Source organism: Micrasema longulum, unplaced genomic scaffold (assembly GCF_059751315.1).
Source record: "Micrasema longulum isolate JH-2025_06_02 unplaced genomic scaffold, ASM5975131v1 h1tg000880l, whole genome shotgun sequence".
Lineage (NCBI taxonomy): Eukaryota > Metazoa > Arthropoda > Insecta > Trichoptera > Brachycentridae > Micrasema > Micrasema longulum.
The window spans coordinates 75,581-97,661 of NW_028278072.1; the positions used below are offsets into that span (position 1 = coordinate 75,581).

At 33.8% G+C, this 22,081-nt stretch overlaps 1 protein-coding gene across 1 annotated transcript in view; it reads left to right on the forward strand.

Moving 5' to 3' along the window:
* Positions 1–22,081, forward strand: part of LOC148278437 (titin-like) — a 128,554-nt gene that overhangs the window by 73,445 nt on the left and 33,028 nt on the right. Inside the window, 9 exon segments of the mRNA XM_088231398.1 lie at positions 1,225–1,445; positions 2,249–2,323; positions 2,410–2,514; positions 2,601–3,021; positions 3,023–3,635; positions 3,725–3,785; positions 4,562–4,612; positions 7,848–14,567; positions 14,777–22,000. Of these exon segments, the coding sequence (XP_088087524.1) occupies positions 1,225–1,445; positions 2,249–2,323; positions 2,410–2,514; positions 2,601–3,021; positions 3,023–3,635; positions 3,725–3,785; positions 4,562–4,612; positions 7,848–14,567; positions 14,777–22,000 (15,491 nt within the window).

Genomic DNA, 22,081 nt, shown 5'->3' on the forward strand with positions numbered 1-22,081 from the left:
GATAGTCGCTCTCAGGTAAAAATCTTGAATAAGGAAATAGAGTGGAGAAAAGTCCACCTCGTTGTGTAGTTGTTGACGCGTTCGTCTACCATTCTTGAGGTGTTGGGTTCTATTCCTGGTAGCGTGGACATGATTACATATTGATTTTAAAAGTTGTTTGAACTGCAATATTTCATTGTTTTCCTGGACAGACACCCGAAGTTTAAGATTGATCACCTTAATTTCATGTAACAGATAATTGATAATTGATAAATAATGATAATTTGCATTTACATACAAACAAAAAACAACAGTCTATAGTAGTAATAAGTTGAAATCGAAATAATGTTTATCAAATAATGATAAACGATATGAATAATATAGTTATTGAGAGTCTCAGTACCGGATACAATCCTACATAGGCAGTAAAAAATATTTAATGATTGTTATATTTGCTACGAACTATAATACGAAAAAAATACTATTTAAAACGTAACGTCTTGTAAATGCTTATACCACTTGTAAACTCGTGTTTTACTCATAGCAGACTTATCAAAAGCCTTTGTTGACATTTCATACACTTTATTTCATTTTTTACACAAAATTTGATACAAATTCTTTGGTCCATTTTTTTTAACAAACGAACATCGCCGAGCTCATAAAAACACGTCTTACCTTAGCGGCTGCCACAGACAAAGTAAACAATGAATACAGCAAAAAAAATTAGCATACTTCAGGGGCATGTATACTAACATAGTGAAATTTGACAATCGGACTCTCCAAACCCGCGAAATATAAAGATTCTTGTTATTTTCTGAACACACCTTGTATATGTGAGAATTTTCTAGACGCTACCCTGATATACCCCTAAAAAGGTTAACTATTTAAATGCCTCCAATTCTAGGTCCAAACTCCAAGTTCCAAACTCCCATCTCCATTTTAGATTAGTATAATGTAATTATAGACAAATTAACGTATTTTAACACAATACTCAATTTAAAAGTGTTGTCGCTCAGTAAAATATGATAAAATGATAATTTGAAGTTTGTTCGCAGAACATCTATCTATCCAACATTATTTTTTTGAATTATTTTCAAATTAGTAAAGTTTGAAATTTCTGATTTATCGAGTAACGTGGATTTGGCAACATAAAATAATGAGACTTCTATTTTTTGAATTGCCAAACTTACATAGCAATTTTATTTTCGTTTTTAAAACAAACCTGTCTCTGATTTTACGAAACAGGATTGAATCCAAGGCTATTGGAAAACCAAAACCAGTTGGAAAATGGTTCAAGCACGGCAAAGAAATTCGACATAGTGAAGAGTTTATTATCGAAGAGTTCGAAGACGGTACATCAATTTTGACTATGAAAGAAGTGTTTCCCGATGACTCTGGTGAGATAAAGTTCGAAGCATGCAATCTGTTGGGAGTGGTATCGACGGTTACTGAACTGGAAGTAGAAGGTAACCACTTATTTGTATTGATTTAGCTTTAATATCAGTAAACGTACTAACTGTTGGTATGCCAGTATGACTGGTGTTTATATATAATATATAGATATTTTATATTTTTTAAATGTTCAAATAAATAGACTTTTATTTTTAACCTATGCTAATATATAGTGAACGATGAAATCGAAAGAATCGGGTTATGGTCCTGTGGCTAGTGTTGCGGACACACGGATCAGAAATCCGGGATTCGAACCCTACTTTATTCCAATTTTCAAATAGTGAATTATTTACAACTCATTGAAAATGCCCCCCAAAATTTAAATATTTGGGTAAATCACCAGAACCCGGATATTTATTTTTATGAAAAAGAAATACAAGTTGAAACATAAAAGTAATTCTTATAAATAATTTACCAAAATTATAATACTGCAAATATTTTTATTTTTTTTAGAATATATAAATTTGCGCGTTCTTAATAAATATGTTTATCCTATAATTAAGATTCAATGTATTAAATCAACTGTAACCCCCAATATTACGGCGGGATCACAACCCGATAAACATATTGTTTATTTCGTAAAAAGGGCATTTATTTTATGTTACAAGGTTATGACTATATTGTAAAGTTGTTTAAAGTTTTCGTTTTTTTTTCAGATTGCCTACCTTGAAAATTGCCCCATTTATTCGCCATTCATTTGAACCTCCCTACATTTCCTTTGATACATAAATAACATTTACAGACTTAAACAATTATATCTTAAACATTAATTTCAACACTATAAATTTATTTTTACTAAATGTCGTTGGTATTTCAGGTATTTTGGGTACTAAAGAGTATCGTAAGCCGGAATGGGTCACACACATGGAGGAACTGCAGGCAGCACTAAAGGGTAAGTTTTGTATATTTAAAAGCTGAAGCACTGAATTTCGAGATTTTCTATATAAAATATAAAACAAACTCGTATGTTTTTTTTAGCAACGCAATCGATTCCAACATTTGTCAAAGAAATATTGGGCGTTAGAGCAAAGGAAGAAGAAGTCGTTACATTTGACTGCCAATATTCTGGAAATCCTATGCCCGGTACGTATGATTATAGTCCCTAACTAAATAATATTTAAAATAGGTTTTTGACGACACGTTTCATGATCTTTTTCTTTAATTTATAGACATTATTTGGTACCACGATGACAAGATCATTTTGAATGATGAAAATACTAAAATTCGCATCAAAGATAACAAAACATCAGTTACCATACACAAAGCGCGTAAAGTGGATGAAGGCGTTTACGTATGCAAAGCGATGAGTGATATTGGCATGGCTATTACCAAGGCTAAATTACAAGTATCTTCAACGGACGAGAAACCAAAAGAGAAAAAAGCTAAAGAACAAAAAATGAAATTAGAAAAGGTAAAGAAAAATATTACAGAGGAAGTAACCGAAGAAACAGTTGTAGAAAATATAACAGATAATGAAAAAATAGTTGCAGACAAGAGAGATGTTCAAGTTGTTGAATCTACTGTAGAAATTGAAGAAATTGAAGAAGTCAAGAAAGGCAAAGCTAAACGTATTGTTCCAATCCAGAATCCGTAGGAACAACAGATGTAGCTACTTCAAGAAAGTTGACAAGAAAACTAAAGTGCAACCGGAGGAAGAGTTAGCTAAAATGTTGATACAGCCACATAAACACATTATAACATCAATCGTTCAAGATGATGAAATAACAGAAGACATTCTCTGTGAAACTGTGGAGAGAGTAATCGGTAATGTGAAAAGATCTGAAATTCGACAGTATATGGCTTCAGAAATCAGTGAAATTCTCGAGATGATTAACGCCAAAAGCTTTGGACCGGGTGAAAATCCACTAAAAGACTTGGCGAAAATTGGTTTTATGGTCAGGAATGGAGTAAGTGTTCAAGAAATTATTAGTCTCTACAATTCCTCTCACTTCCCTGCTCTGAAAACACCCCAGTCTCAATCTGCACTTGTGTTAGCCGTAGAGCGTCAAGGCTTCGAATCACTAATAACAGAAGTTATGACTGAAGAAACTGTTCAAGATGAAACCACTCTAGCCTCAATGGTAGGATTCAGAGCTTTTATGAAGATGGTTGAACAGAAGCACGCTTCAGTTGAAGAAGTTATTGTACAGTTCTGTCCAGAAGATTTTACCTCTCAAGATTGGGAAAGAAAACAGATTACACCAGTAAGTTTTTCTACTGTTTAAGTTAACTACATTATTAACTAAATATAATTTACGTATTTACAAATAATTTTATGTTTTATTATTTTTAGAAGACTGTTGAAAGTATAGAAACACAGTACGCTATTGAAGAAGAAAAAAATATTAAAATGGGTAAATATGAATTGCTATGTAAGAGATGACGTAAAAAGTAAATAGCGAAGAAAATAACGTATTTGAGATGTAGCTACTAATGTTAAATGATAATATTATATATCTTATGGCAAAACACGTGGTGTAATAGATAAATAAGACAATCATTTCATATTATTTTGCTCAATCCTATGTGATTTGTTCTGTAATTCACAACATAAGTAATTTTTGGACTCAAATGCTATGAAAAAACTTAATTAATCATAAATAAACATATGATCATTACAGTAAACGCATTAAATCAACACTTGATAAGCATATTATAATAAAATAATACATAAACTTACCTGATGAATATAATTTTTCAAGGTAAATAAATCATAGTGATAGCAATAAACCTTTGCAATCGTATTTTAACTATTTACATTTGGATTTTTTTTATATGACAGCATTTATGCACGCTTCCACTATCTATTATGTTATGTTATATCCCAACTCAACACAGGTCACTTAGCCTCATAGAATCAGGGATACGTTTTTGAAATATTTTTTTTATTGTATCTTTATATGAAAAAAAACAATTAACAAGCAAAATTTCGTCGAAAATAATTAGCGTATTTGATTGTATTTGTCCTACAGTGATTTTCTCACATGAAACATGAGCAAATGAACAGAATATTTGTTTTTAAAAATAAAACAAAGAAAACTAAACACTTGCAAAAAATAAATAGTATTAATGTTATGTGTGTAGTTAAAAAATGTTTAAATTATAATAACAAGTCTATGATTTATTTCAGATAAGAAAAAGATAATAAAGGAGAAAAGAAAGATTCAAGAACTGACAAAAGGTATTTTAAAAAATCTAATAACGTTAATTTCAAAATATCATTTGTAATATTTTTTATTACTTTTCCTTATGATTATGTTTTTTTTATTACATTTGAAGTGCACAAACATGTTGCATTAAATTAATGATTCTATTATTATTTTTTATCCATATATTTCTTTAAATAAAAATTAATATTTCCGTGAAATATTGGCATTTTCAAGTAGTCGTAAATAACAGTGCCAGACAGTGGTTATCATGTTACAACAACAGTGCCGTGTTCGAATCTCGGACCTCTGATCCGTGATTCCGCGATACTACCACAAGACCACTATCCGGGTTATAAGTTCGCAAACATCAATTTTATTTCTTAAAATCTTAATTGTTTTATCTCAATATGTATTAAATAAACTACCTGAAAATTTGAGCTTATTCCTGTAAGAATAAGTTATTTAAATTACAAATAAATTAAAGAAATCAAATAAATTGAACATTCTAAAACGAATTTTGTACGGAGTGTCCAAAAAGGATGTGCGAAGATGAATAATTTAATATATTAGATGATTTTACTTGCTATGTATTTCTCTTCCCAATACTTTTAATGTTGCGCTAGAGACATTTTTAAAAAAAAATCGATTATTGAACGACATTTTATAAACCGTGAACTGATCGTTCACAAAAAATGTAATGAATATCGTTCAAATACCGGATTTTTTAACATAGTTTTCCAGAAAACACTTTTCGACTAAATCGTTATAATGAAATTTTAAATGTATTTAACTTTCAAACTACATACATCCTTTATGAACACTACTTAAATATAATTAACATAAATTGACTACATAACCTATATTTTATTTAATGCTTTTAATTATTTTTGAGTTTTATGCTAGGCTGGACTAACGCAAACTAAAATTAAAGCTATAAAATCAAAATGGAGGTTTCATCGCAGATTTAAAATGACTTTATATTTTTTTATTTGTATTCAATAGTATTATTATTTACACACATCAGAATACGTTGCTATTATAACATAATGAAGGATATTATTTTTAAGCTATCTTTTTTGTAAAGTGCATAAATTGTTTAATAAAACAATATTTTTCTATTAATTTTATGGGTAAAATCACAGCGTTCTTTGATCGAGCGATCGATAAAACGTATAAAATGATTGATAGTCTTATCAACTCTGAGAGATATTTAAAGAGAGTTAAATAAACTATTTGAGAAGAGTTTCAGGAAACCTAGGCATATATGGGACTTATGATCTGTCGCTGACTAATTTGAGTAATCAGTTTACATACCGTGTAACATTCACACTTTAGAAATTCTTTGATTTTCGTGAAGTAAAAGCACCAAAACCTTTCTAAAAAAAAGGGATTCTAGCGAATAATTTCACCTACCAAGAAACTCGTGATTTTTTTCAATTCAGGCTTTTCAGACAAGTTAGTTTTATTTATCTCACCGGAAAGTTTATCAATCCATTCCTTTATTCCAGGGACCGGTACACTATGATAAAATATTTTTTTGGTTATTGTTTTATTTCCTTGTAACGTAAATAAGTTTTTCATTATTTAAAATGACGTCATTCTTCATTTACTTTAAAAAGATTCAAATACAACAATAGTTTAATGTACATATATTTGAGCATAATAAATTTGGCAACAGATATATATTTTACCAAGTTATTCGAATTAACATCACATTTACATACATGTATACACTATGCAGATGCGGCACTAAGCACCCATTCAACATAGGTTACGAAGCTTATCCGGTATTTGGTGGAAAATTGTGTTTTTCCTTGTATGCGCTAAGCAAATTAATGTGAAGCAGTGCGAAAGGGCGCGACGTACAGCTTTGAATTCAGAGTAAGCGCTATAAACAGTTTGTCCTTTTTACTCCACTACGCGTTTTGCACGGAAATGCTAGTTAATTTTTAGAATACGATTTCAAATTTGCATTATATGACGCGCCCATGTCTATTTAATTACACCTCAGTGCATATTTATGATTTCTTCGAACGAAATTGTAAATTATTTTGAATTACTGTTCCATAAATACACAAAAACAAATTTTGTGCTCTGCGGTTTCTACATTTGGTTTTATTTTTCTTAGTTGCAATGGTTGCAATATGGTGCAATACAAGAAATGGTGCTTAGAACGCAGTTTCATAGTCATGCATATACGCGTAATATGTCGGTTTATGCGAGTATATTCAGGCACCAATGAAGAATTATTTGATTTTAGGTGACCATTTAAATACTCATTATCTCATCACCACTAAACACGTATTATGGTATGGAGATGTTATTATAAAACCGAAAACTGAACAAAATACGAGGGTTCAACTGAACAAAAATTAACGTTTTAAATAATTTATCAACGAAAGCGTACCTACATAATTATTGCGGTGTAAATATATTTCAACAGAGGTGGAGAAATGTTATTAGAAGAAAATATGGAAATTAACAGCGAAAAACTCATTTTGATAGAATTTATTTGCTTACGCAATATTTCTTGCAGTTATGGCTTTTGCTTTGTGTGTTAAGAAGCTAACTATAAAATAGTGTTTTTCGCGAAACAAGACCAAGCAATTTTCTCACTAAAGTAAGTAAACGCTTCTCAATAATATTACTATACCAGCATGAAAGCTTATTCGAGAGTGTTTGATTAATCCGCACACCCTACTAACTGATCTAGAAATTTTCCCTCTATGTGTCTCATACATATTTGAGCATAGAAGATAATAAATCTATAACAAATCTTAACATAGAATCCTGCATTTATCAAGTGCAAGTGATGCAATAAATCATTCCGAGTGTGCTTCAGCCTAAAGTTGTATTAAATCTCCATTCATATTATTTAAATAGCTCATAAAACGGTTACCGGTTATACGGTTCTGAATAAATCGCTTGGAAAAATAAACTTACGGCAACGCACATTATATTAATTGTTTTCACATAAAATGTATTTTACATAGTTGTATTGGGTTCTCGTAGTAAACAAATATTTTTTGTACTTATACATTTAACACTTTACTAATTTTAAATATCAGAATTATTATACCTACTATCAACATATAAATTAAATTTAAAAAAATAGTAAAGCCTCACAAATAAAATTAACAATTCGTTTAATAAAAAAAACATATATTTAAACATTTAAAAACTAAAGTTCTGAAAAGAACACTACCGACTAAATTTTAATAAAAATAAATTTTCTGTAAATCTTTAAACTTTTACCAACTTTCACAGAAATCGAAGAAGTGGTTGACCAAAGTCTTTCAGTAGGACAACAAGAAAGAAGACAAAAACGTCACTTTAAAATTGAAAATTCATTTGAAGGTATAGAAAGAATGCATGAAGAAAATGCAGAGAATATTAATAAGCTTTTAAAAATTGATATAAATTCGGGTATTCCGTGTGATATAAGTTCGCACATGGCTGAAATAGTACCTTCAAGTGAAGTATCAAACATGATTTTACCAAAGAAAGAACGAGAAGAAATTGCTGTTGTGAAAATAAAAACATTTAACGCTTTAACCGAAAAAACGGTAGAACCCCAACAAGTTGAAATAGATGGCACGAATTTGCAAAAACATATGGAAGCATACGCAACACCGCAAGTGCTTCCCGTTCAATACTTGGAAATAAATGAAATATCTACACATTTACAGGCAGATGAACTATCAATAAAAAAAGAAGTTTCTTTAGTTCATTCGACGGAACGTATAACATGTAACGAACAATGTCTTGTAACCTCGGAGACTCTTACAAATATCGAAACCACAAACATTACACAAACTAATCCGATAAAGGATTATGCTGATTCACAAATTATTTTGCAAGAAGCGATGAATGTCACTGAACCTATAATCTCACATTCAGAAGAAGAATATAAACCATCCAAAGCACAAACTCTAGAAAATGCTCGAAGTCATATAATTTCACAACAACCGATAATGGTTACTGAAGTTAAGGAGGAAATGAGAGAAAATGATATTATCACAAAGCCATTAGACACTCCAGTTTTACCTAACGTTGGCATTTCCGTAATAGAGCCTCTAGAAATAAGCACTGTTTTCGTAGATGATAAATCTGGAAAGTATTATCCTGAATTATTTGTTCCAACTGAAATAGCCACGACGAAATTTATTTCAGAAAATCAATTAGTAACACAAGTAATAAACGCACCGGAGTTTGAAGGAAAATTTTTAAATGACAAAGCTCCCCCTAAACAAGCAGCAGATCTTAATTTTAATTTTGAAGAAGGCTTGATAGTATCAGAACAAAATATACAAGATAAAGAAGACAATTTCGTAAGAACTTCCCATCCTGTACTTTTTGAAGCAAATCCCGAATATTCACTTCTTAGAAGTATATCAAATTTTATGCCAGATGTTCAGCTAAATGAATATCCTATTAATAATATGGAAATGGACACACGCCATGCCGATGTAGAATTAATTGAACAACAGCATTTAACAAATACAGTTATTCTTCCAACGGAAAAAGAAAACTCATACAAAAGTGAAAAGGTACAAGATAAAGAAAATGCAGTTACAACATTCAATCTATTGGAAAGTCGAAATGATTATTCTGTCTTAATTCAAGATTCTGAAACTGAACTTGTAAAGGGCAAAGTCAATAAAGGGGTAATAGCAAATTATTCAGTAGGTGCTAGAGAGCACTTATCAACTACTGAAATCCAAAGCATTGACCAACCAGAGGAATTATTAAATACTCTAAAATTGGTGAAAGAAGAAATACATCCATCCGTAGAGACATTTAATGCTACAGAAGTTTCATTTACACTGTCTCATGAAAACGAAATAAACCAACCTTATTTAGAAACTAAGACCAGTAATGTCATCACGAATTTTACTCCAATAGAACACTTGAATGTAACGGATACATCGGTTTCTGAAAAAGAAGATATTTTCGAAACATCGATTTCACCTCAACATCAATTTAGTAAAATAACACCATCACACACATTGCCAACAACAGTAACTGAAGAAATAAATTTAACAAGTCATGCAGACATTTTCAAAAAGGACAACTTAATTGAAAATCACGCAAAAGAAGCTCAAAATCAATCAATTTATAACGAACTGACAATTTCAGAATCAATTACTTCAGAAAATGTGCAGAATACTAAAGATAGTGAACTACCTATTATTACCGCTCACACAGAAATATTACAACATGCAGGATTGAATATTCAGCAAGTTTTATCAAATGACAAAGAAGAAGTATTGATAGCGGATTTCATTGCAAATGAAAAATTCGCTAAGCCTGATATATCATCAAATCATATTGTAGCGTCTACTATGGAAGTGACACCAGAACCAATCTCACTGCCCATTGAAAAGCTAAGTGTAGCAAAAGAAAAAGCTGACCGATTACATACTACATTCCAACATGTTTCTGTAAGTACACAGCAAGCTATAGAAAATGAAACTCAACTAGAGACACTTAAAAAGCCAAAAGAAAAGTTGATTTCTTCTACAAAAATAGAAGATGTGCATGAACCGTTAAATGTTTCACAAGTTATTAGTAATGAAACGGGAAGCGTATATGAATGTAATGCACAATACGATATGTGTAACGCTTCTCCCAATGTTACTGTAAGGAATATTGCAATGTCATCTAAGCTTGAAACAAATATAGGAATTGGTTTTATCAATCCATCTGAAGATTTACCTCATAAAAAGGCTATTTTAACTAGTGATATATTTAATGAAATCGCAGTATTAGAACCGGATTTGCAAGAAAAAATTACTGCCTTAGAACAAACCACAAAACCAAAAAGTATGGAAGCTGATATTAACATTATTGCTGATCAAAGCATTTCTGTTGAAGAAACTATTGCAAATACAGCTACGGGCAATTTAACAGAATTAAAAAAGCCAAACAATGAACAGGCTAAAGTAAATATAATCGCAAAAGAGGCTATCGTTCAGCAAGAAATAATATCGAATGACAATACTAGTAATATCATTACACCCAATATACAAAATGAATTGGCCAAAACATCGAATGACTCTCTCACAGTAGCTTGTTTAAATGAAGTGATTCCCGCTGAGTTTGAAGGAAAACATATTGAAATGAAAAAACCAGACCAGATAAACGTTAATTACAAATTTATCGAGCAACAAAGTATATGTATATCAGAAACACTCTCTGATTCGAAAGAAGGAACACTGGCCATACATAAATCTATCGACACAGTATTGGCAACACCAAATATTGAAAACACCGGAAAGGTTGCGTCGAAAGACGAAATTATTTTATCTTCAAAAGCTGACGATTTACATATTATAAAAGAGATTCCGTGTACAGCTGATACTCAACACGTGCCAATGTCTTCAATCGAACAAACAGAATGCATCAGTGAAGAAAAAGAAGGTACGTTTAACATACCTAAATTCGAATTAAGTGTGAAAGCTGAAATGGATATAACTAAAAAGGAGAGTTTAGTTACAACAATAGTTATAACGGAAGATAAAGAAATCAGTTTGCACCAACAAGAAAAACCGAAGGAAGTAGTAGCTACATCTGATGTAATACTTCATACAAGTACACTTAAAACACAGGTCATACCAAATAACTCTTTTTCAGATTTAGAAATATTACCTGCTAAAACAACGAAAGCTAATATACAACATACACTTCTTAAATCATTGGTTAATATTGATACATCTTCTGCTGAACTTGAAGGTATACTGTACAAAAACATACTTCCATATAAAAAGAATGCTGAAACCTTACTTGACTGTGAACAGGCTACTATTATAACTGAAACATTGGTGCAAGATAAAGAATCTGATCTCGAATCTGTAAAAAATATTTCGTTTGAAAAAGCAAGTACTGAATTTTCTAATAAATTTGTTGCTCAAAGCACAGAAATAATCTCACAAGATACAACAATAGATATTGAAAAAAAAGTACAACACGTTTCAGAAGCAACACCTACTCACCAAACATTCGAAGCCATTTTACAAACAAAACAAATAACTGCAGAAAAAGAATCTGAACTGCACATTGAAGACGACAAATTTCCTTGTAAAATTCCAATGTATGAATACGAACTTAAAAAAGCTGTGAATATATCAGAAACGTTTTCTCAAGGTGAAGGTATTAATAAAACAGAAGATTCGATTGCCATATTTAAACCATTAAAAGAAACAATACGTACTAAGGAGTATTTGCCTGACATGTTCAGAGTAGCACAACAATATGAAACAATTGCAGAAGATAATGTAAGCCATGTTACTCCAGTGAGTGAAAAACAAGATAAGGCTTCTCTTAAAACTTTGCTTTTACAGTCCTTAGAATGTCAAGAAGTAGAAATAAATGAAAATGAAAATGAATTAATACAGAATAAAAACAGTGCAAAAAGAAATGCGTCAGTAAATCTCAACGAAGTAGAAAGTATAAACGTAAATACTGTTGAGTGTTCGGATAACACAGGCACATTTATTACTTCAAGTTTACCAATCTTGGAAAATGCTCACCAGAATTTGACATCTGGAAGAGTCGCTGAAAAATCAGAAGTAATATCATTAGTTAGTTCAAAAGATTTTAGTACTCCGAAACCTGGATTAACAACGGCAAAGTTCGCACAATCAACTTTAGATAGCGTTCAACAATGTGAAACTCTTGTAAATGAAAAAGAAGAAATTCTTTTTTCAAAAGATGAACCGTCTAATATGCTTGCTAATATTGATATACAATGTGATCATTCAATTGTTACAACAGAAATATTCCCATCAGAAAAAGAATCTTTGGAATATCGTGTAAATCAACATGATTTTAAGAATGCTAATATAAGTATGGATGTAAATAAAGTATTAGCTGTAAAAAATGACATCATTTCCGATACCCATATTCCTGAGCATCCCAAACTAATTGTTCAAGCTGCGAAAGCAAACATAACGTTCCCAGGTGAATTAGATTACATAAGCGTTAGTGAAAATATTTTATCAGAATCCGAAAATTATTTTCAAGAAGAATCTTCACCACTTAAGAGTAAAGCTAATTCTAAAATAGAAGAATTTGACGCAAAATCCGTAATTGAAGTTATTCCGCACAGTAAAGAAGGATCATTTGCACATTATAAAATACCTGACCAAGTTACGGCATTCACAAAATTAGACACGTTTGATACACTTGAACAAATTAGTATCGACGCTTTCGAAGACGTTGAAAAAATTCAAACAGAAAGTTCATTAAAAGAAATGAGTGCTTATATCATTCAAGATCAATCAGTGAGTCTTTCTGTTGCAGAACAAACAGCTGAAGAACGATCAGTTGAATTTATAAATTTACCGAAAATTGAAAGTACTGCTAAAAAAACTATGCCGGAAAACTATGGAATTTTGATTTCAAGTCAAAACTGCGAAGAAAAGGAAAGAAGAATGTCAATATCTGAAATACCAAAAAAGAGCAATGCTACAGCGGAACTACATAATAAATTATCGTTGCAACAAGAAGAGACTATTTGCCACGAAAATACAATTGATTTTTCAGAAAAAATTCATGATAAAGAAAAGGGTACACTTAAACAACTACCGAATGAAGGTGTTATTGTATCTGAAAGTACTATTCAGGAACACGAAGAATATAATATAGATAAATTAAAATTAGGGGGATGTTTTCCAACTAAAGAAATCACACAATTATCGTCACTTAATATAACAGAAATCTTTCCGACCTTTTGCGAAGATAAATTCATATCAAAAAAGCCATCTGAACTTAAAGCTGAAAAACACATTATTCCTAGCACTCATTTAACAACTGCGGAAATAAATACTGAAATAAATATGGAAAATTTATCCATAGATATTATCAAAAAAGAAAATGTTCCGGTAGAATACGTAGAAGGTTCAGTAATTACTATAGAAGAACAATTCATAAACGAGTCTGAGATTACATCTGACAAAGATTTAGGACCATGCTTGCAGACAGCAGTTATAAATATTAAAGAAAGTAGTGGCTTATGCATAACTGAAATAAGTTCAGGTGAAAAAGAAGAAATTATGAATACAATATCATTAGTTGATGGCAAAACTGCTGTTCCGAATGTTTTAGAATACTGTTCAATTCAAAACGAAGAAATAATTCTTCATTCTAAGGAAGAAAACATTAAAAATGACGATATAATCAAATCTCAAGCGCAAAAAACACATGTAGAGGCGCAGCATTATTCAACGTCTGAAACACCGGTATTGGTGAGCGAAACAACCCTTAGTGAAACACGTGATAAAAAAACCGAGCATTCTAATATAATGATAGAAACTGCACTCACAAGTGCTTCTACCCTAGATGTTGTAATAGAAGATAAAGAAAAATATTATGAAAAATCATTAACAACGGATTGTCGGGCTGGTGTGTCAGAAATAGAAACCGAAATTGCAATATCTAAAAGTGATAACATAGTTTTAGAAAGTCTTACAGTGGTAGAAAACCAACCTAAAGTTAAAGCAATACAAACATATCCTATTCACGATGAATTTAATAGTTTAACAAGAGAAGAAATTATACCACACGATAATAATAAAACTTTCGAATCACAAAAGATTGATTCACAAAAGGCAAATATAGTAATAAACGAAAATCAAAGCTTACACGTTAATGAAACGTTTGCGCAATATTGTGATGGAGACATAATAAATAAGCCCAAACAAAGTAAAACAGCAAAACAAGAATATATACCTAACAAAACAGCATCAACTTTAGAAATTGTAGCGGAACAATCATTAAAACCTTTAGAAACTAATAGGGAAACGCTTTCGTTTGCAAATACTCAAAATGAAAAACCTCATGAATCTTTAGAAATAAAAGAATTACTCCCATTAACAAGTTGTGAAACAAAACAATTTCCAGATACAACACTCGCTCAAGCTAAAATTAATTTACACGAACACTCTAACATTTCAGTCGATGTAGTGTCAATCCTACAAAAAGAAGGTGAGTACCATGTACCAAAGCATATTTGCATTCTACAACTGGCATACTAAAAAGCCATTTTTAGAATAATTTATATTATAAACAAATTATATAAATTAATACACAAATAACAATTAACATATTTAACAAACATAATAAACCATCGTACAAAACAAATAATGAAAACCCGTTAACTACACACGTACAAACAATCTTGTTTTTACTTTCAGATAACTACACTCTGCCTAAACCACTATTACACCAAACACTTACACATCAAACACAAGAAACAAATACTAACGAACTCATTGAAAATGTTTACATACTCAATCCAACAACACAACTTGACAGTGACGATTCTGGAATACCAGAATCGAAAAAGTTAATTTTATTTAAAAAACTGTCAGAAAAAGAAACTAAACATTTAAAACAAGACCAAACCCCAAACGAACCATTGGTTTACGATAAGCTTGATACCAATAGCGTTATAATAAAAGAAATGCCGGAAGAAATTGCTACCACCGTGGATAAGAATACTAAAGGCGAACCTATTCAAAGAGTCGTTAAAAAGAAAGTTTTCCGAAAAAGGATGGGACCAAAAGAAGAGATCACTGAAATCACTACAACAACGGAAGATGATAACGAGCCTGAAATTTCAGTAAAAGTAACTGAAACAGAAATACAAGAAACAACTAAGAAATTGGTTTATGAAAAACCTGATGCTGATAGTGAGATAATTGAAGAAATGCCAGAAGAAATTACTTCCACCGTAATAAAAAACACTGAGGGGAAATCTGTTCGAAAGACCGTTAAGAAAAGAGTTATCCGAAAGATGGAAGGAAACAAACAAGAGGTGACGGAAATCATTACATCTATAGAAGGTGATAAAGAGCCTAAAATTTCGGTAAAAGTTACGAAAATAGACAAAGAGGAAACATGTAAAGATTTTGCTTACGATAAGCCTGATATCAAAAACGTGATTATTGAAGAAATGCCTATTGAAGAAACTGGCGGTATAGCAACAATCGAAGAACTTCCGGAAGAAATCCGTACTTCCACGATTCAAGACGAGGGAGGAGCTATCGAAACTAAGATCGTAAAGAAAAGAATAATCAGAAAGAAGAAGGACGGAAAAGAAGAACAAACTGAAATCGCCACGACAACGGAAGTGGACGAAGAACCGAAAACGGCAATCAATGTTACGGAGAAACCGATCGAGGATACATTCGGTACGGCAACCATCGAAGAACTGCCGGAAGAAATAAGTACTTCCACGATTCTAGACGAGGAAGGAGTTACCAAAACAAAGATCGTAAAGAAAAGAATCATCAAAAAGAAGAAGGACGGAAAAGAAGAACGGACTGAAATCGTCACAACGACAGAAGGGGACGAAGAACCGAAAACGGCCATCATCGTTACGGAGAAACCGATCGAAGAAACATTCGGTACGGCAACCATCGAAGAACTTCCGGAAGAAATAAGTACATCTACGATTCAAGACGTGGAAGGAGTTACCAAAACGAAGATCGTAAAGAAAAGAATTATCAAAAAGAAGAAGGACGGAAAAGAAGAACGTACTGAAATCGTCACGACAACGGAAGGGGACGAAGAACCGAAAACGGCCATCATTGTAACAGAGAAACCTATTGAAGAAACAAACGGTACGGCGACGATCGAAGAACTTCCGGAAGAAATCAGAACTTCCACAATTGTAGACGAAAGAGGAGTTACCAAAACTAAGATTGTAAAGAAAAGAATTATCAAAAAGAAGAAGGACGGAAAAGAAGAACGGACTGAAATCGTCACAACGACAGAAGGGGACTACGAACCGAAAACAGCCATCATCGTTACGGAGAAACCGATCGAGGAAACATTCGGTACAGCAACCATCGAAGAACTTCCAGAAGAAATCAGTACTTCGACAATTCAAGACGAGAAAGGAGTTACCAAAACTAAAATTGTAAAGAAAAGAATTATCAAAAAGAAGAAGGACGGAAAAGAAGAACGGACTGAAATCGTCACAACGACAGAAGGCGACGAAGAACCGAAAACGGCCATCATCGTTACGGAGAAACCGATCGAAGAAACATTCGGTACGGCAACCATCGAAGAACTTCCGGAAGAAATCAGTACATCTACGATTCAAGACGTGGAAGGAGTTACCAAAACGAAGATTGTAAAGAAAAGAATTATCAAAAAGAAGAAGGACGGAAAAGAAGAACGTACTGAAATCGTCACGACAACGGAAGGGGACGAAGAACCGAAAACGTCAATAATTGTAACGGAAAAACCGACCGAAGAAACTTTCGGTACGGAAAGCATTGAAGAACTTCCGGAAGAAATCAGAACGTCCACAATTGTAGACGGGAAAGGAGTTACCAAAACTAAAATTGTAAAGAAAAGAATTATCAAAAAGAAGAAGGACGGAAAAGAAGAACGGACTGAAATCGTCACAACGACAGAAGGCGACGAAGAACCGAAAACGGCCATCATCGTTACGGAGAAACCGATCGAAGAAACATTCGGTACGGCAACCATCGAAGAACTTCCGGAAGAAATCAGTACATCTACGATTCAAGACGGGGAAGGAGTTACCAAAACGAAGATCGTAAAGAAAAGAATTATCAAAAAGAAGAAGGACGGAAAAGAAGAACGTACTGAAATCGTCACGACAATGGAAGGGGACGAAGAACCGAAAACGTCAATAATTGTAACGGAAAAACCGACCGAAGAAACTTTCGGTACGGAAAGCATTGAAGAACTTCCGGAAGAAATCAGAACGTCCACAATTGTAGACGAGAAAGGAGTTACCAAAACTAAAATTGTAAAGAAAAGAATTATCAAAAAGAAGAACGGCGGAAAAGAAGAACGTACTGAAATTGTAACGACAACGGATGGGGACAAAGAACCGAAAACGGCCATTACCGTTACGGAGAAACCGATCGAGGAAACATTCGGGACGGCAACCATCGAAGAACTGCCGGAAGAAATAAGTATTTCCACGATTCAAGACGAGGAAGGTGTAATCAAAACTAAGATCGTAAAGAAAAGAATTATCAAAAAGAAGAAGGGCGGAAAAGAAGAACGGACTGAAATCGTCACGACAACGGAAGGGGACAAAGAACCGAAAACGGCCATTACCGTTACGGAGAAACCGATCGAGGAAACATTCGGTACGGCAACCATCGAAGAACTTCCGGAAGAAATCAGAACATCCACGATTCAAGACGAGAAAGGATTTACCAAAACTAAGATTGTAAAGAAAAGAATTATCAAAAAGAAGAAGGACGGAAAAGAAGAACGAACTGAAATCGTCACAACGACAGAAGGGGACGAAGAACCGAAAACAACCATCATCGTTACGGAGAAACCGATTGAGGAAACATTCGGTACAGCAACCATCGAAGAACTTCCGGAAGAAATCAGTACTTTGACAATTCAAGACGAGGAAGGAGTTACCAAAACAAAGATGGTAAAGAAAAGAATTATCAAAAAGAAGAAGGACGGAAAAGAAGAACGGACTGAAATCGTCACGACAACGGAAGGGGACGAAGAACCGAAAACGGCCATCATTGTAACAGAGAAACCTATTAAAGAAATTTACGGTACGGCGACGATCGAAGAACTTCCGGAAGAAATCAGAACATCCACAATTGTAGACGAGAAAGGAGTTACCAAAACTAAGATTGTAAAGAAAAGAATTATCAAAAAGAAGAAGAACGGAAAAGAAGAACGGACTGAAATCGTCACAACGACAGAAGGGGACGAAGAACCGAAAACGGCCATCATCGTTACGGAGAAACCGATCGAAGAAACATTCGGTACGGAAACCATCGAAGAACTTCCGGAAGAAATCAATACATCTACGATTCAAGACGTGGAAGGAGTTACCAAAACGAAGATCGTAAAGAAAAGAATTATCAAAAAGAAAAAGGACGGAAAAGAAGAACGGACTGAAATCGTCACGACAACGGAAGGGGACGAAGAACCGAAAACGGCCATCATTGTAACAGAGAAACCTATTAAAGAAATTTACGGTACGGCGACGATCGAAGAACTTCCGGAAGAAATCAGAACGTCCACAATTGTAGACGAGAAAGGAGTTACCAAAACTAAAATTGTAAAGAAAAGAATTATCAAAAAGAAGAAGGACGGAAAAGAAGAACGGACTGAAATCGTCACAACGACAGAAGGCGACGAAGAACCGAAAACGGCCATCATCGTTACGGAGAAACCGATCGAAGAAACATTCGGTACGGCAACCATCGAAGAACTTCCGGAAGAAATCAGTACATCTACGATTCAAGACGTGGAAGGAGTTACCAAAACGAAGATCGTAAAGAAAAGAATTATCAAAAAGAAGAAGGACGGAAAAGAAGAACGTACTGAAATCGTCACGACAACGGAAGGGGACGAAGAACCGAAAACGTCAATAATTGTAACGGAAAAACCGACCGAAGAAACTTTCGGTACGGAAAGCATTGAAGAACTTCCGGAAGAAATCAGAACATCCACGATTCAAGACGAGAAAGGAGTTACCAAAACTAAGATTGTAAAGAAAAGAATTATCAAAAAGAAGAAGGACGGACAAGAAGAACGGACTGAAATTGTCACAACGACAGAAGAGAAACCTATTGAAGAAACTTACGGTACGGCGACGATCGAAGAACTTCCGGAAGAAATCGTAACCTCCACAATTGTAGACGAGAGAGGAGTTACCAAAACTAAGATTGTAAAGAAAAGAATTATCAAAAAGAAGAAGGACGGAAAAGAAGAACGGACTGAAATCGTCACAACGACAGAAGGGGACGAAAAACCGAAAACAGCCATCATCGTTACGGAGAAACCGATCGAAGAAACATTCGGTACAGCTAGCATTGAAGAACTTCCGGAAGAAATCAGTACATCTACGATTCAAGACGTGGAAGGAGTTACCAAAACGAAGATCGTAAAGAAAAGAATTATCAAAAAGAAAAAGGACGGAAAAGAAGAACGTACTGAAATTGTAACGACAACAGAAGGGGACGAAGAACCGAAAACGGTTATCATCGTTACGGAGAAACCGATAGAGGAAACATTCGGTACGACAACCATCGAAGAACTGCCGGAAGAAATAAGTATTTCCACGATTCAAGACGAGGAAGGTGTAATCAAAACTAAGATCGTAAAGAAAAGAATTATCAAAAAGAAGAAGGGCGGAAAAGAAGAACGGACTGAAATCGTCACGACAACGGAAGGGGACAAAGAACCGAAAACGCCAATCATTGTTACGGAGAAACCGATCGAGGAAACATTCGAGACGGCAACCATCGAAGAACTTCCGGAAGAAATCAGTACTTCCACGATTCAAGACGAGGAAGGAGTTACCAAAACGAAGGTCGTAAAGAAAAGAATTATCAAAAAGAAGAAGGGCGGAAAAGAAGAACGTACTGAAATTGTAACGACAACGGAAGGGGACAAAGAACCGAAAACGGCTATTACCGTTACGGAGAAACCGATCGAGGAAACATTCGGGACGGCAACCATCGAAGAACTTCCGGAAGAAATCAGTACATCCACGATTCAAGACGTGGAAGGAGTTACCAAAACGAAGATCGTAAAGAAAAGAATTATCAAAAAGAAAAAGGACGGAAAAGAAGAACGTACTGAAATTGTAACGACAACAGAAGGGGACGAAGAACCGAAAACGGTTATCATCGTTACGGAGAAACCGATAGAGGAAACATTCGAGACGGCAACCATCGAAGAACTTCCGGAAGAAATCAGTACTTCCACGATTCAAGACGAGGAAGGAGTTACCAAAACGAAGGTCGTAAAGAAAAGAATTATCAAAAAGAAGAAGGGCGGAAAAGAAGAACGTACTGAAATTGTAACGACAACGGAAGGGGACAAAGAACCGAAAACGGCCATTACCGTTACGGAGAAACCGATCGAGGAAACATTCGGGACGGCAACCATCGAAGAACTTCCGGAAGAAATCAGTACATCCACGATTCAAGACGTGGAAGGAGTTACCAAAACGAAGATCGTAAAGAAAAGAATTATCAAAAAGAAAAAGGACGGAAAAGAAGAACGTACTGAAATTGTAACGACAACAGAAGGGGACGAAGAACCGAAAACGGTTATCATCGTTACGGAGAAACCGATAGAGGAAACATTCGGTACGACAACCATCGAAGAACTGCCGGAAGAAATAAGTATTTCCACGATTCAAGACGAGGAAGGTGTAATCAAAACTAAGATCGTAAAGAAAAGAATTATCAAAAAGAAGAAGGGCGGAAAAGAAGAACGGACTGAAATCGTCACGACAACGGAAGGGGACAAAGAACCGAAAACGGCCATTACCGTTACGGAGAAACCGATCGAGGAAACATTCGGTACGGCAACCATCGAAGAACTTCCGGAAGAAATCAGTACTTCAACAATTCAAGACGAGGAAGGAGTTACCAAAACAAAGATCGTAAAGAAAAGAATTATCAAAAAGAAGAAGGACGGAAAAGAAGAACGAACTGAAATCGTCACCACAAAAGAAGGGGAAGAAGAACCGAAAACAGCTATCATTGTTACAGAAAAATCAATCGACGAAACTTACGGTACGGCAACCATCGAAGAACTTCCGGAAGAAATCAGTATTTCCACAATTCAAGACGAGGAAGGAGTTACCAAAACAAAGATCGTAAAGAAAAGAATTATCAAAAAGAAGAAGGACGGAAAAGAAGAACGAACTGAAATCGTCACCACAAAAGAAGGGGAAGAAGAACCGAAAACAGTTATCATTGTTACAGAAAAATCAATCGACGAAACTTACGGTACGGCAACCATCGAAGAACTTCCGGAAGAAATCAGTATTTCCACAATTCAAGACGAGGACGGAGTTACTAAAACTAAAACTGTTAAGAAAAGAGTTATTCGAAAGAAAAAGGGAGCTAAACAAGAGTTCACGGAAATAACTACATCTACAGTAGGTGATGATGAGCCGAAAATTTCAATAAAAGTTACTCAAACTGACGTTAAAGAAACAGCAAATGATTTCGTTTATGAAAAGTCTGATAACGTGATAATTAAAGAACTGCCGGAAGAAACGACCATCACTGTAGTACAAAACTCTGAAGGAAAACCTATAAAAAAAACTGTAAAGAAAAGAACTATCCGAAAGAATAGGGGCAATAAAGACGAAATAACTGAAATCACTACATCAATGGAAGGTGACAAAGAACCTGAAATCAAAGTCAAAATTACTGAATCAAATGTAGAAAAAAATATGGAAAATTCTCTTTCCCAAAAACCTGACTTGAAGAACATGTTTGACAAAGAAAAAGCTACAGAATATTCTAATGAATTATCAAAAACAACACAAAGTAATGCAAAATTAATCAACGAAATACAAAACAATTTTACGGGCGAAATTAACGCTTTAAAGATACACAATACACCATTTACAGAAATGACACAAGGTAAACACAGCACAAATTGGCATCATTCTAACATACTGCAAAAACGAATTTTTGTGTGAATCGATAATATTAAACAATTTT